The sequence below is a fragment of the Pyrus communis genome, chromosome 9 (assembly GCF_041283825.1).
Source record: "Pyrus communis isolate YQ-2024b chromosome 9, ASM4128382v1, whole genome shotgun sequence".
Taxonomy (NCBI): domain Eukaryota; kingdom Viridiplantae; phylum Streptophyta; class Magnoliopsida; order Rosales; family Rosaceae; genus Pyrus; species Pyrus communis.
In genome coordinates this window covers 1709689-1726556 of record NC_142573.1, presented here as the reverse complement: position 1 = coordinate 1726556, position 16868 = coordinate 1709689, and the positions used below count along the sequence as shown (strand labels likewise).

General features: G+C 38.8%; 4 protein-coding genes across 5 annotated transcripts; 2 read left to right on the top strand and 2 right to left on the bottom strand.

Annotated features, from left to right (window-relative positions):
* Positions 1 to 507: 507 nt before the first annotated feature.
* CNGC18 (cyclic nucleotide-gated channel 18) lies at positions 508 to 4644 on the top strand. Its single transcript, XM_068478567.2, has 6 exons — positions 508 to 1218; positions 1846 to 2058; positions 2169 to 2482; positions 2971 to 3082; positions 3241 to 3477; positions 3606 to 4644. Exons 1-6 carry the CDS (start codon positions 742 to 744, stop codon positions 4392 to 4394), a joined length of 2142 nt encoding a protein of 713 aa, XP_068334668.2. The 5' UTR covers positions 508 to 741; the 3' UTR covers positions 4395 to 4644.
* Positions 4645 to 5270: 626 nt separating this feature from the next.
* LOC137739273 (putative receptor-like protein kinase At5g59700) lies at positions 5271 to 7680 on the bottom strand. The gene is made up of 8 exons (XM_068478827.2): positions 7032 to 7680; positions 6908 to 6946; positions 6698 to 6814; positions 6480 to 6596; positions 6166 to 6384; positions 5959 to 6074; positions 5615 to 5875; positions 5271 to 5510 (listed from the first exon to the last, which is right to left on the bottom strand). Exons 1-8 carry the CDS (start codon positions 7678 to 7680, stop codon positions 5271 to 5273), a joined length of 1758 nt encoding a protein of 585 aa, XP_068334928.2.
* A 935-nt stretch (positions 7681 to 8615) lies between these two features.
* On the top strand, positions 8616 to 10327 carry LOC137739543 (protein DELETION OF SUV3 SUPPRESSOR 1(I)). 2 transcript variants are annotated; one of them, XM_088700326.1, is made up of 3 exons: positions 8616 to 8854; positions 8987 to 9098; positions 9949 to 10327. In XM_088700326.1, exons 2-3 carry the CDS (start codon positions 9005 to 9007, stop codon positions 10080 to 10082), a joined length of 228 nt encoding a protein of 75 aa, XP_088556452.1. In that variant the 5' UTR covers positions 8616 to 8854; positions 8987 to 9004; the 3' UTR covers positions 10083 to 10327. The 2 variants fall into 2 exon arrangements, with proteins under 2 accessions (XP_088556452.1, XP_068335250.1); XM_068479149.2 differs by having other exon boundaries at positions 8678 to 8818.
* An 833-nt stretch (positions 10328 to 11160) lies between these two features.
* LOC137739582 (uncharacterized) lies at positions 11161 to 16511 on the bottom strand. The gene is made up of 15 exons (XM_088700325.1): positions 16100 to 16511; positions 15656 to 15750; positions 15446 to 15559; positions 15148 to 15252; positions 14956 to 15027; positions 14627 to 14739; positions 14194 to 14334; positions 13680 to 13748; positions 13245 to 13332; positions 13065 to 13136; positions 12867 to 12967; positions 12618 to 12735; positions 12167 to 12226; positions 11941 to 12051; positions 11161 to 11647 (listed from the first exon to the last, which is right to left on the bottom strand). Exons 1-15 carry the CDS (start codon positions 16194 to 16196, stop codon positions 11540 to 11542), a joined length of 1464 nt encoding a protein of 487 aa, XP_088556451.1. The 5' UTR covers positions 16197 to 16511; the 3' UTR covers positions 11161 to 11539.
* Positions 16512 to 16868: the final 357 nt, after the last annotated feature.

Here is a 16868-nt window from a genome sequence, read left to right as displayed (position 1 = left end):
AATCTATGACTCTACTCTAAAAATGCGTCTCTTTCAACATTGAAAAAATAAGTATTATTATACTAAAAGCTAGTTCATGTCCATTACCTTATATTTGTTTGTTAATCAAGTCCTCAGCCTAATAATTCACTCACTACTATTGAGTGTGTGTGTGTGTGTGATGCTAATACAAACTCTAGTTAACGTCAACACGGACATATATAAACTGTACACCTTGCTGTGAAAATCTCACTTTTACATGGGTGATGCTATCCTTTGATCTTTTCAATTTATTCAATCGGATGTCGAAAATTGAAAAAAAGTGTAAAAAATAAAAAATAGTATATAGATAGCACGAGCTTTTGCAAAGAGAAAGATAGCAAAACGCAAACACTATTTGAAAGAGTGGACGTTAACGTGAAACCGAAGTCCACGCTTTTTCTCCCGTTTCCCGCGAAAATCTCAACGGTCTAAAAATAACGAAACCCTTTCTTCCCAATTTGCGTCCTTTCTCTCTCCCACCCTCTCACCCCCATGCCATTGTACGGATTTCTCCATCCCTCTCTCTCTCTCTCTCTCTCTCAACACTCCATCAAATCACATCATCAATTGATCAAGGTTATGAAAATTTGAATTTCAGAAATTCTCTCTTAAGTTTTCGCAAACAATTTTCGATCTTCGTGTGCGTGTGGGCGTGGAGATCAGTACCACGAGGTTCCACAACGCGGAATCCGAGTTTAAACCCGGAGTCCGCCATGGAAGATGAATAGAATAATCCCCACGCCGGCCGCTAAATTCCGCCCCCTCTACACCGACCCTAACTCCGCCGACGTCTCCACCTCCGCCGTGCCCGACGAACAGAACCCGCTCACAATCCTATGGAACCACCAAATCCTCGACCCCGACAGCGATATCGTAGCGCATTGGAACCACATCTTCCTCGTCATCTGCATTCTGGCCCTCTTCGTCGACCCTCTCTATTTCTACCTCCCTTGGGTCGGCGACACAGCTTGCTTGACCACCGACAACCAGCTCGCCGTCGTCGTCACCTGCTTCCGCACGCTCACCGACCTCTTCTACCTCCTCCACATGATCATCAAGTTCCGCACGGCCTATGTCAATCCCAGCACTAGGGTTTTCGGCCGCGGTGACCTCGTCATGGACCCCCACCTGATTGCCATCCGCTACTTGAAGTCTGACTTCATTGTCGATCTTGCCGCCACCCTTCCGGTCCCCCAGGCATGGAATTCAAACTTTGATTTGATTAAGTAATTAATTTGTAATACGTTTCATGTCATTGTATTGAATTGAATAACTCGCTAGATTCAAAGTATGTTGAAGGAAGTAATGGAGCCAAGCTTCCCAATTTTGTACAAGTTGAAGTAGATGATGAATTGGTTACGAAGAAATGGATAATTGGACAAAATATGGAAGTTGGCTTCATTTTAGTGATTCGTCTAATATGATCGAATTCTAGCCAAATTTCGGAAGTTAGGGCTCGTTTAGGAGTTGATTCAGCACCTTAAACACATGAGGGTTGTTTCTCCATAAAATCAATTTAGCGATTTCTAAAGTGATTTACGGAGAAGCATATGAGAGAGGTGCTTACTGATTCTGGCCTTCTTGGGATTCATTTATGAGAAGCCACAGGAGAGGTACTTCAACATAGCCTCTCGATATCCTATCCAATCGTAGCCACCAAACATGGGCAATTTTAATTTGTGATTCCCTTTGATTGCTTGCAAGAATCGTGTTTCCAGTTGACACCGATAAATTAGTTTGGAATGATTCTCCAGAAAGCGTAGTAGAGTATTGCTTTTGAGGTTTTTGTAAACAAAAGTTTGCTTTGCGTGACTTGTTGCGCAGCTTGTTATCTGGTTGGTGATTCCAGCAACGAGGAATTCGAGAGCTGATCATGCCAACAACACTCTGGCACTGTTCGTTTTGATTCAGTACATTCCTCGGATCTTCCTCATCTTCCCATTGAATCAACGTATCATAAAGACAACCGGTGTTGTAGCAAAGACTGCATGGGCGGGAGCTGCGTACAATCTCCTCCTCTTCGTTCTAGCCGGCCATGTAAGCAACAAAGCAATCATCCATTAATTGTTTACTTCTGATAAACTCATCAATTCAGCTAATTACTTTGGTTTAAGTTAATTGAACACTAATTCCCTTTGCTGCTACAGATAGTTGGATCTGTCTGGTATATATCTTCCATAGGGCGGCAGTTCTCTTGCTGGAAATCCTATTGTAAAGAGGAGAACTCGAAAAGGATTGTTTCTTGCCTCACAAGTTTTCTGGATTGTAGTAGTACAGAACTACCAGAACGGAAGTACTGGGTCAACGTCACCGAAGTTGTTAAAAGTTGTGATGCAAATAATGAGAAAGCCAAATTTAAGTTTGGAATTTTTGGGGATGCTTTCAAGAGTGATGTTGCTACTACAAAGGACTTCTATCCAAAGTACCTGTATTGTTTGTGGTGGGGTTTAAGAAACTTAAGGTATCATTCTACTTAAATGTTATAAGTCTGCAACTGCTATGTTACGGGAATCTTTGCTATCCATTCGTTTTCTGTGGAGAAATCTAAGCTACATCTGTATTCACTTCTGACCATGTTCGATTACTGAATCGATTTTGAAATTTGTATTCTTGGAAATCTTTTGACAAATGATCTTCTCAACCAATGCTCTATAATTGGCCTTAGAAATAAATATACAGATACATAACATATACATCGAGTTCCACGATCTAGTTGGTCATGATTAATTGCTTTAGGAACACGTACATATAGTCGTGCACACATGAATGATGCACCTACATAATAAATATGGACAACACACACATTCGTGATCTTTGGAGAAACCTTCTCTCTTTTTCGGTTATTCTTGTCAAGAAAGAATCGATGAATGCCTGCTTACAAGTGTTTTATGATAGTATTTTTAAGTACTCTACCGCTGGTAGTTCTGATACGGTCCTTTCTCTTTGTAGTTCATATGGGCAGACTCTGAAGACGAGCACTTACTTTTGGGAAATAATGTTTTCCATTACACTATGTCTCACTGGTCTAATTCTGTTCTCATTATTGATTGGCAACATGCAGGTATTGTATGAGTTTTTATCTTTCAGCACCAGTACTATTTATGTAGTTATATGTTGATCTTGTCAGGGTCGCAGTTATATAGATCGACTGTGATTTGATGAAAAGTGTTTGCAAATACTGATGCTGTCTAACTGATACTTGCTTCCCCCTTGTTTCAGACTTATCTGCAATCAATGTCGATAAAATTCGAAGAATGGAGGATTAAGCTAAAAGATACTGAGGAGTGGATGAGGCATCGGCAGTTACCTGAGGATTTGCGCGAACGTGTTCGTAGATTTATGCAGTACAAATGGTTTGCCACACGAGGAGTTGATGAAGAATCCATATTGCGGTCATTACCTTTAGACCTCTGCCATGAAATCCAGCGGCACTTATGCCTTTCGCTTGTTCGTCGTGTAAGTCTCTGTCATGAAACCCAAAACCCTATCAGTGGATCGATGGATTATGTATGCAACTAAAGCAGTTGAATTTTCGCAAATGGAGGATTTCCTACTTTGATAAATCCGATTCTGTTATTTTTCAGGTTCCTTTTTTTTCACAAATGGATGATCAGCTTCTCGATGCCATATGCGAACGTCTTGTCTCATCCTTGAGTATCCAAGGCACGCATATAGTTCAAGAGGGTGATCCAGTAAATGAGATGCTGTTTATCATTCGAGGGAAACTCGAGAGCTCCACAACCAATGGAGGGAGGTCCGGGTTCTTTAACTCCATCGCTCTTGGACCTGGGGACTTCTGCGGCGAGGAACTGCTGACATGGGCCTTGATGCCAAGCTCTAGTCTCAACTTGCCTTCATCCACACGGACAGTTAGAGCTCTTACCGAAGTTGAAGCTTTTGCACTTCGAGCGGAGGACCTTAAGTTTGTTGCTGGGCAATTCAAACGCCTTCACAGCAAGAAACTACAGCATGCCTTTAGGTACTATTCCCACCAATGGAGGACATGGGGTGCTTGCTTTATCCAAGCCGCTTGGAGAAGGTTTAAGAAGCGAAAGATGACGAGGGACTTGGCTATGCAGGAGAGCTTCTACTATATGCAAAATCCGGGCCAAGAGGAAGACGGTTACTACTACTATGATGAAGAACAAGCAGGTGGAAATTATGAGGGTGATGCGAGTGGTGAGAGATCAGGAGAGAATGCAAGCAATTCGGGCCAAGGCCAACATCTTGGGGTCACATTTCTCGCTTCCAAGTTTGCTGCAAATACAAAACGCGGAATTGCGCAGAAAGCGCAGGTGGTTGAAGCTGCTTCTCCCAGTTTGGACATGCCTCGGTTGTTAAAGCCAGATGAACCTGATTTCTCTGCAGATTGAGACAATATACGAAAATGAATGATCAGGGAACAGGAAAACGATCTAACGAAAGAATAGTTAGGAACAAAAATTTGTTAAAATGATGTAAATTTATACTGCAGGTAGATTAGCAATGACCATCAGTTTTCTAGTTCTATAATGCTAAATTATTCACTCTTATATATCGGTATAATGACCTGTAATAGATTAAATATATTAACTACTGTTCTCCAAGATTCTAGCTTATGGTATTTAAATTTAGTAGCTAAAATTAAGTTTCAACCTAAATTGCGATACAAGCGTGCTGTGACGCTCTTGTTTGTGGCCATTTTGGACTTAATATTCGGAAATCCATCGTGATTGTAACGCATTATGCAGAAGGTGCAGGTTAACCACAATGGGATCTTTCATGCTCGAAAGTGCAAAGCATTTGGCTTTTACGAGCACACTGGATGAGTGCGCACAAGAGGACTGCGAATTTACAGCTTCAGTAACTATTTGCAGGTGAAGGATGCTGCCTACTACTCCGGAAAGAGACCAGCAAGTTCGATCATAATTTCGTAGTGCCTCTGAATTTCCGTACCCACATTGTACAGTTGAGCATGGAAATACTTGTATATCTGTAAGTTCTATGAACTTCTACTATTTCATAATTCCAAATTTTGTCATTTTAGTTTACCAACGCCTGCATTTAGAATGCTGGTTTTAAACTCACGCACACATCCACACGCGAATTTGATGCAGAATCACAAATGCATTTGTATTCTGCCAATAGTATTGACATATTGTTACGAGAGTAAAATTGAACTATGAACACTAAAAAAAGCATTCTCATAACAATTTATAAGCTAATAGTTTCTGTTTCTGTTTCCATTTCTGTTTCGTGGATTTAAACTGTCAATACGAGAAGCTAGCATCTGGTGAATCTTCAGGAGTAGAGGCCTTTGCATGCGTTGATATGTCATGCGCCTCTTGTAATCTCACAACAATTTGCTGCATTGACGGTCTTTGTTGTTTGAGTGCTGTGCATGAGAGAGCCAGCTGAAGCGTCAGATTAAACGCTTCTTCTGAGTATTCCCCGTCAAGTTTAGGATCGGCAAATTCATTGATGCTGCCATCTCGGTTGAGGACCTTTGCCTAGCAAGTAGAAAGAACAGATTGAATCAATGCCGGAAAATTTATAGGTAATCAATTTGAAAGGAAAAAAAAAAGATTGTGGGAGGAAATGGTGATTTTCTGACCTGTTTATTTAATGGCATTGGGGTGTTCAGATTCATGTTGATAACTTTCTTCCCCGATAGGATCTGCAGAAGTACGATTCCAAAGCTGTAGACATCTCCTGATGAATTTACGTGGTGGTTGTTCCGATAGTCAGGATCAACGTACCCGAAAGTTCCTCTCACTTCTGAACTGACATAGGTTTCTCCCAGCTCAATAATCTTGGAGAGTCCAAAGTCTGATAGCTTTGCTTCAAAATTCTCCCCAAGGAGAATGTTTGTTGGCTGCAACAGGAAAAAATACAAATCTTAGAGAGTCCAACTTTTTCATTCATTTAGGGTGACACTGTTCAGTTAGATCCTCATACCTTGATATCGCGATGGACAATGCAGCCTTCTGGATACGTGTGGAGGAACAATAGACCTCGAGCGCTATCAATTGCAATCTCAAGCCTGTGGATCCAGGACAGGTTCCTATCTTTCCCTGTTGTTTAGTTACCACATTAATTTATTAACCTACACAAAACCTTTAGTTTGAAAAGCTAAAAAATTTCGTGTCAAGGCAAAAGAATTACCGAAAATCCATTCTGAGAGGTTTCCGTTGGGACAAAGCTCATAGACAAGGAAGCACTCATCTTCGTTTGCACAATAACCTAGCAAAGTAACAAGGTTCGGGTGTCTGATGTGCGATAAGCTCGTAACTTCTCTGGCAAATGTCTCCACATTTCCGTCATTGATAATGTGCTTAACTGCTACACGCTGATTGTTTGATAGGATGCCTTTATACACCTTTCCTGTTATATTATGAACAAAAAATATATAAATTATAAATCATCAGATTATACGATATCTAAGTTGGTTTTGCATCATCTTTTATTTAGATTCTTACCAGCAGTTCCTTCGCCGATGAAATTTGTTGGGTTTAGATTGTCAGTAGCAGAATAGACTTCCTTGACAGGAATTTTTGGACAGCCTGAGTCCTCGAAGATCACTTCCTTAAATGCTGCTGTTTACGTACAAATCAGGCTTAATTAGTATGCACCATATGCTAATTGCAGCTTAGATTTGGTGTTGATGTAGCTGTGAATGAATTAGTGTCTGGCATACCGGCTTTTTTGGGTGGTGGCGGAGTTGATTTGGTACGTTTCTTTGACAAAATGCAGGCAGCTAGTACTACAAAAACAAAGGCAACCACGATGCCTCCTCCAATCATAATCCATAGACCTAGTTCCATCAAGTATCGTAATTGTTAGTGAAAGCACCTGGTTTTCAGTTTTGAAAATGTGAGTATTGATTCGGTGATGGAGGAAGCCTTACCTTTACTGAATTTCCTGTGACTCTTTGGTGGTTGATTATCTGCCAAGGAGAAAAACATCATTTACAAACAACTTTTAATGAATCAATACACGCGCATCGTGGAAAGTTTCATCAGGCTACATACCAGCGAAGCCTTCTTGTGACCCAAGGCAACTATAAACTGCAAGAAGATGCCCTTTATCTTCAAGTTTAATGCTTGTATACGACACCAGCACTGCAAACCTGCAAATATTAGTTTGAAACTCCAAAGATTCTGCATCCCAGGACGATGAACGCAATGGTCCTATGTCTTCCCAACTCTTCACACAAGAACCGCACAGCTGCCCCTTTTTTCCATCAGAAAACCGGAATCCACACTTCCTCTCCAAACCTTTCAACTTGTCGCCCAATCTATTCCTAACTTCAGCGACAGAGAAGTCAGAGCAGCCACCGGCACCACTTGTCAACTTCTCAATCCCACAGCCGAAAACATCCTTCTGCAAATTTTTCATGGAAGCCAAGCAAACCCCCTGCTCGGCAGAGTCGAGGTATATCAACCCTGTTTGATTCGCGCGCTGCCCCAACGCGTAGAGGTAGTCATTGAACGCTGATGCGCAGCAGTCTTTGTGCAGAAACCCTCCCCAGTCCCCTTCTTCGCAAGTTGAATTTGGAGAGGGGGATGATCCCAAATCAAAATGAAGGCTGCAGTTGGATTCAGAAGGCATAGCAGCTGCAAAGCCAGCGGTGGTGATCAGTATTAAGCTTGTAGCATAAACAAAAACTTGTTTCGCCATTTTCGGACCAGAGGGAAACGATGAGAGAGAGAGAGAGAGAGAGAGAGAGAGATGAGGTCTAATGTGAAGACAGTTGAAAGGGTTGGGATGCATCGCTTGTATGAGTCAAAAGAGGAATATTTGGAGGGTTTTGCTGCCGGCCTAAAGTCCAATGCAAGCAAAGCTGAATTTAACTCGAGATGTTTGGCGGGTAGTTTAACGATGGAAAACGTCGCTGTTTGATTCATTCTGTGTTTTTGGCTCTCTCTCTCTGTGTTGATGAAAACTTCTGAAGCGTACAAGGCAGACGGAAACTGACGGCCGTTGTGACAGTTAGTGACAGTTACTGGTGGTGAAAAAAAGTGCTTCTCTTTGGACACAAGGGAAAGGCCTTTTTTCATCCTGTCACTGTGATTAGCAGCAAGCTTATGGTAGGATTTTCAACTTTTAAGTCCTCAAATCTAAAGTAATTTCTCATTGTCTATAAGAAGTCTTCAAATCAGCGCTTATCATTGCCATTATCTACTACTAGTCTTTATGCACCTGCTGATGCATTCGCGAGAAGTTCTTTTTAATCACGTGCGTTACGGACGACTTACAGATTTTTAACCAAATGTGTTAACTACGACTTACAAATTTTTATTTTGTTGCCGATATTCAGATTTGTCAAGATATTTTATTATAGATCCACCGTTGCTATACCATATCTGCTGCATCAGGATGGATCCCCACGAATACACTTATATGTGGGAATTTTTTTCATCACTAAGTAAATAAGAAATAAGAATTGGAATTATTTTATGCGTTTATAAATATGTGGATAAAAAATTTATTTCACTACTTAAATTTTTCTCATATTTATTTACACTGAAGAAATAAATAAAAAATTGCACGTTTTCTCATTTATAAAAAAGTGCACGTTTTCTCTTAAATACCGAAAAATAAGAAATCAGATCAACATAAGATTGATTTTCTCCATAAGATTAAAACCATATTTTTTTCAGAAAAGCAATGTGAAAGAATATCAAAGATATTTGGGAAAAGTATATAAAACGAAAAAGAAAAAGAATAAAAGGGAAAAGCACGAGCCAATAAATCAGTCCTTGAGTTAGAAGAACAAGAAATCTCTGAAGCCTGGATCGCCCTTGACCAGTTACTAGTAATTCTCTCTCTCTCTCTCTCTCTCTCACGTTAGGTAAGGGTTCTGAAAGAGATCAGTTAATTCAATTTAGGGTTTTGCGATAATCTAACTCAAAAGTTTGCATCTTGATAAAGTTCAATTATTTGGTTCTGAATCTGAGCTTGGTTATTGGTTAATTGATTGCAGATTTGTGAGCTCTGTGAAATGGAGAAGGATCAGAAGGTTGCATCGGAAGAAGACCCCAAGATCGATTTGTTCGAAGACGACGACGAGTTCGAGGAATTCAACATCAATGAAGGTAATTTTTGGAACCCTAATCTTGTTTATCATGTATAATTATATATTCTTTATAAGTTAGTAGGTATGCAGCTATTTGCTCTGTAATTGTTTCCAATTGTTTCATAGAATTGATGAATTTAAGTGGGTTTTGCTTCGATTTACTTCTTGCTATTGTTTTTAAACTAATAAAGTCGTCCCGCTAGTTTTACGTGCGAAACGGATTCGTTGTGAGGAGCGTGTAGTTCATATGTCCTAGCATTATCTTAGCATACAGTCCATCTAGTCTGGTCTTTGAAGATAACGATGATTGCGAAATAAAATGCGAGAAGAAACTCCTTATTTCGTGATGTTATCTTTGATTGTTGTATGAAATATCCAAGCCTGTAAATTGATTCATCAGAGCACCAAACCAATGCCCTCAATGATGCAAAGGAGGTTACTTGTTGAGATAGATGGAATCATGCCATTCTTTTTGCCGAACAGGATATTTGGTTTTGTTTCAGGATGCTGCGGCGGCATCTATGTTGTATTTTGTAATTGAGGCAGCCTTCGGTAGATATTATTTTCAGGATATGAAACAGCGGTTTGAGAAATAACAAGGTTTGAACTTGAATGTTACAACACGATGAAGTCATACAAAGATGTGTTTAGTTATAAACTATGACTATAGATTGTGTTTGGTGGAATACATTCTTCCATTTAGGCTTCACCTTTTCATTTTAATGAACTTTGCGTTTATGAAAACGATTAAGTTGAACGGGATATACACGATGGGTTTTCTCCCTTAGTTACTGATAGGATAAAGCATTATCTTAAATTTTTATAATTTCTTTTTGTTATTGACTTGGTTCCTGTGTTTATGCGGGCAGAGTGGGATGAGAAGGAAGAAGAGATAGATTCAACACCACAACAATGGGAAGATGATTGGGATGATGATGATGTCAACGATGATTTCTCTCTGCAGCTGAAGACAGAACTCGAGAGCAACGCTGAGAAGAGCTAAGTTCATGTCTCATTGGCTTCCTTCCTAATGAACTTCATGATCGTGGTGATTCGGTATAACCTAGTATGCCTGTGATTTGGTGGGTAGCCAAGCCCTTTCATTAGAGTACCAAAAACTGCAGTATTTACCGTTCTTGTTTAAAGATAATCGACTTGCAAGATTTCAGTAACTCATTATGTTCGGAATCATGAAGAGTGAGGAGCACCACGTAACTATATTCTCTCGATTATCATTCTGTTTTTGAATGCGGTCTGTTTCTTCCATTTGAAGTTTATGTATGAGTCAGTAGTTAAGAAATTTATAGGCTTCGAATGGAAGTTCGTCTAACGTGTTGTAGGACGAAGCTTCTAACTGCATGCGTCACTTTCATGGCTATCTCTACAGCTTCAGATCCCCTTCTTCCTCTTCGATTTCTTCATCTACGCCATCGACTATCTCACTGTTCGTCTGCTCAGTCTCTTTCTGAAATGCCCTCCCATCTTCCCCCTAATCTTCGAACCCATGCGATAGCTATGACCTTGCCTTGTCGCCCATTTTCAATAGTTACAAACACATCCCGGCGTTCGTAATATGCCAGCCAATCAATTTTGTATGGAGTTGTTATTTGCACTATAAAAAAAAAAAAACTCTCGTCGTCCACGGGTGAATTTAAAATAAATAATGGAAAAAAGATTACTATTTTGAAGTACTAGTAATGCAGTGCACGCTCCACCATCAGTATCCAAGTTTGAATTTTGCGTCCCTTATTTTAGGTGAATTTTAGCATAATTAGTATATTGTTTGTTAAAAAATACTAGTAACATTTTCCGAGACAAAGGAGTGGAGGATAAAATTTATGATAATAATAGCGCACTTAGCATAAGGGCTATGTTTAGGCGTAAATTTGACAAAACCATTCTCCCACCAAAGACGGCCTTGGGCTACAAGAAGAAAGCTACATGTAGCCCAAGGGTTGGACATGAGTAGCCAGTCCTTCAGCCGTTGGCTTAGTTCATCTTCTTCCATCACTGGGCGTTCGCGCTCCTCCAGTTTGGAATCCAAATTAGAACGGGAAGCGCAATTGAAATTCATTGTAGAATTGTTTTGAAACATGTTTGGATGGATTGTAGGAAATGTCTGAATGATAGTGGAAATGTTTGAACTCGAGAGCAACGTCTACCCTAATGAGTTACATGCAGACTTCTAAATACGTAAATAATTGACAACAAAAAGGAGATACTAAACAAACTGTACACGGTGTTTAAAAATTAAAAAAACAAACAAACAAACTGTACGCGAATAAAAGAAAAAAAAATCAATAGTAATAATTTTGTAGAACTTCCATCGAAGGTGACGATGATCTAGTGTTCTAGGGCTGTTCGAGGGCAGAATTATCACCTGCCAAAACCACAAATACTTTCAAGTAACTTTCCTGTATAGACATCGGATAGAAGCAGGCCTAGCTTTTCAAGACAGCGTCAAGCGTTACCACCTTGTTTTGCCTTGAGGACAAGCTCCTCTGTGGTGGTGCCAATGATCTCGTTAGCACGCTTCAGCCCAACACAGTAAAACCGTCCAACAGAATCCTAAATTCATGGGCAGTTTCAAGTTAGTAAAAGGAAATGAAAAAAAATGGTCTTCCAGGAGCGAGCGTGGCTGTTTCTCACATCCTACATGCAACTAAAGAAAACAAACTCGATGGTTTCAATCCCTCATCATTGCCTCACTTTCCACAGTTCCTAATGCAATCAAATAACGGCCATGAAAAGCCTCAACCATCCTACTATTCCTTTTCACGGTTATATTTAAGCAGTGATGATCCGTCTTGGTTGAAATACAACTCTATAAACTATCAAAGAAGGGCTTTATGGAGTCTTACCTGAGCAACAATTTTCAATTTCACCAACTTCTGAACTGCATCCTCCACCTCGAAATTGCAATTGGCATGAAACTCATCTTTAATTAGTTCCTCACACCACCTATCCAGGTCCTATAACAAATCATCCCCAGTAAGACTTTAGCAATACTAGTTAAGAATATTATAATTCTTGTGATTACTCGGAAACTGTAAATGGAAGTAGAAAAGCAATCTGAGAGATACGTACTTCTAAAGTAGCTTTCCCTTGCTCCATTAATATATAGTAAGCAATTATCACCTCCTTGACCTGCACATTCAAGAGATTGAATACCGGTATAATCTTGAATAAATTCCAATTTAAAATGAAAAAAAAATGAAGTTTAGGTTATATCATTAACATGTCGCAACTGGATCAATTCACCTGACCTTGTTAATCATGCAATATCTGACCTTACTTATGCCTGATCATTCATATGGTTAAACTGTTTAGATACCAGTAGGACATAAACCCTGAAATTCTTCCTTTCAATTGTATCTCACATTAGATACGTGTAAATAAATTGTGGAACATTTCTATGAGTCCATAAGGGTAAACAACCAGCTAAGGTTTTGGCACTGCGCCACATTTCTATGAGTACGTGCAACCTTGAGCATTAGTCTTCGTTTCTATTAGAATGTATATAAAGTTTACAACTTACTTCCTGTTGAATCACATCATCACACAAGTGAAGAAGAGTGCCCCTTCCGCTATCTAGTTGTTTGTCATACATGGACTGTGTTATCAAGTTCTGATATGCAACCAAGTTCTGCTGAAACCTACAGACAATTAAGAAGTAATAGGCACATTAGTAATTAACAACTTATTCAATTGCGGGAAAACGATAAACAATAACGTATCACCCCCAAGCAACCAAATTGGAAAAACATGAATTGTAACAAAACTTTACGTGAAGTATATCTTAGCACAGTAACCAATCACAGTCGAAAGAATTGCAATAATGACCCAAAGATCAGCTTTAGGCATTTCAACCGAACCAACAACGGCAACCTGCAAAAAAAAAAAAGAAATGGTAAGCTGCATTTTCACCACAAAAATGACGAACAGTGCACCAATACAAACTTCATTGCTATCTCAATAAACTGACCAGCCCAACTACAGCAGAAACAAGGAACTTGACCCAGTCCATTGGAGTTAATCCCGGGTTCTTCTTCTCAGGCTGTAAATGGCAAAAGGTTCCACACCAGGTCATCAGTTGTACAAGGGCTATGAGAAGTATAAAATCCCATAAAAGAGAGGAAAAGAAGAAAGGGCAAGAGAAACGCACAAGAACTATCTCCATATCAGCCATCGGAATATTTCTGAAGTGCTTTACATATATTCCCCGTTCTTCTTTCGCTTTGGTACTTGCCCGCCTGAACAGTAATCATTCTCTTATCAATAAGTATTTTTTCAAGGTCCTTTCAAGACTGGTTTCCTAGAGCATGAATTCAATTAGTAGGCAATTAACCCCCCTTGCCCTTCAAAAAATCCATAAAGTATCATGCATTGAACTTTCTCCAATATAAATCAAAACTGTTTGAAGGCCTAGTTTTCCTTTGCAAAAGAATACACTATAAGAAGCAACTAGGAGCACGCTCATTTCAAATAATTTAGACTGTCAACACTGATATGCCTAACCTTGTGACTTGAATACTAGCCAAATTTTTCACAAGAAGATTATTAAAAAAAAAGAAGGTTTGTTCAGTCTAAAAAACAGTACCTGTAAACAACAATTATCCTGTCAAAGGTTGGCTCTTTGATTGTCGTCTTGCTCAGCAAATTTTTAACACTGAAGGACACAGCATATAAATGTCATGAAGTGGAACTAATCACCTTAAGATTGAGACAAGGAATACGGAATCAGGACTAAAATGATTTTAATTGCTGTTGAACTTTAGTATATATTTATACTCTGAAATAAAGAGTACAGTTTAAAATTAGAGAACTTTTAGCATAAGTCCGAGAAAAATCCTAGGAATATATACATCACAATGAAAATAAATGTTTAGGATATTCCAGACTAATCCAAAGCAGTCTATACTCTATATGGACAAGAATTCCAAGTTTCAATAGAGATGGAAAACTTCAGGATCCATCCAACTGAAATCTAAGAAATCATGAATGAAGAAATAAGATCCCGCAGCATAGAATGGCAAGCATATAGCTCAGTAATATACCAAAACTAATAACTCCACAAGAAAATACACTAAAACTAAAGCTGGATAAAGAATAACCGTAGTTCCATTTTTTCTAGACGGATTCTTTCAATAAATAAGTCTTCATCTTCTCCATCTGCTCCAGAGACAATCTCATCAGTCTTTTTTGGATCAGACTTAGGTCGTCCACTTGACCATCTGGATAAAAGTTTTTCGATCCTGCAATCATCATAACACCAAAAATGAAATAGACAAAGAAACTCTTAAGTATGAATAAATTAATATCTAAAACACATCTTCTCAGCTATTTGCTCAATGGTTTTGGCAATACCAATCACCAATGATGCAAACTATGATGTTCCAGTTATTGGTCAACGATGATGTTTCATTAAAAGACTCATAATTGTTCACCCAGTTTACAGTTTAAATAGTTTCAACTATTATCTCCAAAGTTATGTTATTCCAATTTCCAGTAGGTCAATAATAGACAACAGTTAAAAAAATTATTTACCTAGTTATTCGTAAAAGATATGCCCAAAAGCGTGCAATCATCATGTCCACTTTCTCCATGAAAAAGTAATCAGTTGTCTGATCAAGTCCAACGCCACGCCGGAAGATAATGTACTGAAGTATGAAACAATGCAGATTAGATCTCTAGAAACATAAAGACAGTGGTAGGAAGAGAAGGGGGGTGGGAGGCTAACTAGTATTTCCTACATTAACAAGGAAGAGGCAGATAATCTAAATAGAGCCAATCCTATATAATATAATATCAACTCGAAATATTACGGGTTTAAAATTCCAAATTGTTTCCAGTGTCTTATAAGGAACTTGAACTACCTTATCAGCAAAATCAGGAAGGTTTGGCTGAGGATGCTCAGCGAAATAATTCTTTAAGAGCTTCTTATCAAGCTGCACTCAACAGAAGCAATACTCGGGATCAGGGAATGTGAATGACATGAATATACTAACGTTATCATGTATGTACTTAATGAACTGAAACAGGAAAACATATTTGCGAGTACAACAAACCTTAGATTCGTCAACTGTGATGGGTAGATTTAGAAGATACTGGCCTGAACGTGCAACCTCAATTTCCTCATTACTTGTTATCTTGAAATTACTCTTCTCCATCACCTGCATCATGACTAGCAGTTTAGTTGTCCTACTTTCAAACTGGTTTCCCATTGCATAAATATAATCAGTCAGTTCCGACAAGAGCTTTCTTTTGGCTTCTCTTTTTTTTTCACTTTTTCATGTTTCTTTTAGTTGTATGGGCATACGAGAAAATAAAAACATAAAAAGACATAAAGTGAATCAGCCTTAGAACCTGAAATAAGTACTTCAAGAAATTCTGCTCAAGCACATCAACTTCTTCTGTGGAAAAGTTCTGCTGCTCTAATTTTTTAGCCCCATTTACAGGGTCAAAGAGGGAGTACAATTGCTACAAAGAAAATTTGATAACATGAGAAAACAATACATGCCGATTGTTGATGCGAATCGTCTCCATGTCAAAAGGGCACTGAAAACATGAGCATACCATCAAATCCTCGAATTGCAGAAGATACCAAGCCCGAATCGTGTACTCAACTCTCTTGCACAACTTCAAAAACTCCGCCCGGTCAGAACTATGTTCTGCAGAATTTCAAAAAACCCAGATTTTTCAGCTAAGCAAAACACAATGCAAAACTAAACAAGATCAAAACTTTGCAGCAAACCCATAAAAGTTCAAGAAAACAAAAACAACCCACGAATCGAATTCTTCCGGCAGTGCCAAAACAGCAAAATTTAAACAAAACCCAGCTAAGCAAATGCAAAACCAAACAAGAACAAATCTTTGCACCAAACACACAAAAGTTAGAGAAAACAAATACAACCCATGAATCGAACCGGGCCGACAAGTGCTAAAAGCATCAAAATTAAAACAAATAAAATAAAATTTGAACAAAACCCAGAAATTAAACAAGCTGATAGAAGAACCCACCAATGAGGCTGGCCAAGGTCATGATAATCTTGGGCTTGATGATTGGGATGACGGATTCGCGCTCTATTCGAATCATATCCTTCTTCTTCTGCTCCATATTTTGTGCTTTGTTTTCTCAGAATTCTGAAAAACTGGAAGCGGAATAGCCAATGGCAGATGCAACACGCTGCCCCTTTTTAGTTGGATTGAATTTGGATTCTTTATCGGGATTACAAGCAAAGGTTTCTTTGGGCTTTTGGTTTTGGAATTTCTTGTGGGGTTGTTTGTATTCTTGCGAACGGAGAGTGTATTATCGGGGGAGAGAAAAAGAGTGAGGCGGAAGGGAGCCACAGAAACCGAATCAAGTGGAAAAGGCAACAGTGATACTGCCGGTGCTGGTGACAAATATCTTTAGGTCGCATTGATTGGACTCAAAGGATTTACGGCGGTCTAACTAGTTTACTACAGTTTTTTTTTTTTTTTTTTTTTTTTTTTTTTGGATAAATTAGTCTGTTTGTACTCTATTTGAATTCAATTTTTAAACTCAAAAACAATTTTTAAGTTTTAGATCTTAAAAACTTATTTGGTATGATTATTTTCAAAAACTGAACTTAAGACTAACTCAAAATTGTAGTATATTCCCTAAAAACACAAAAAGTAAGTTTTTAGATTTTTTAAACTTAAACACACTTATTTCTTTTCTCTCCCTCCTCCCCTCTTACTCCAAATAGTATTTGTTTATCTTTGGAAATTGTTATTAACACTCCAAAAATCTCATTCTACACTCCAA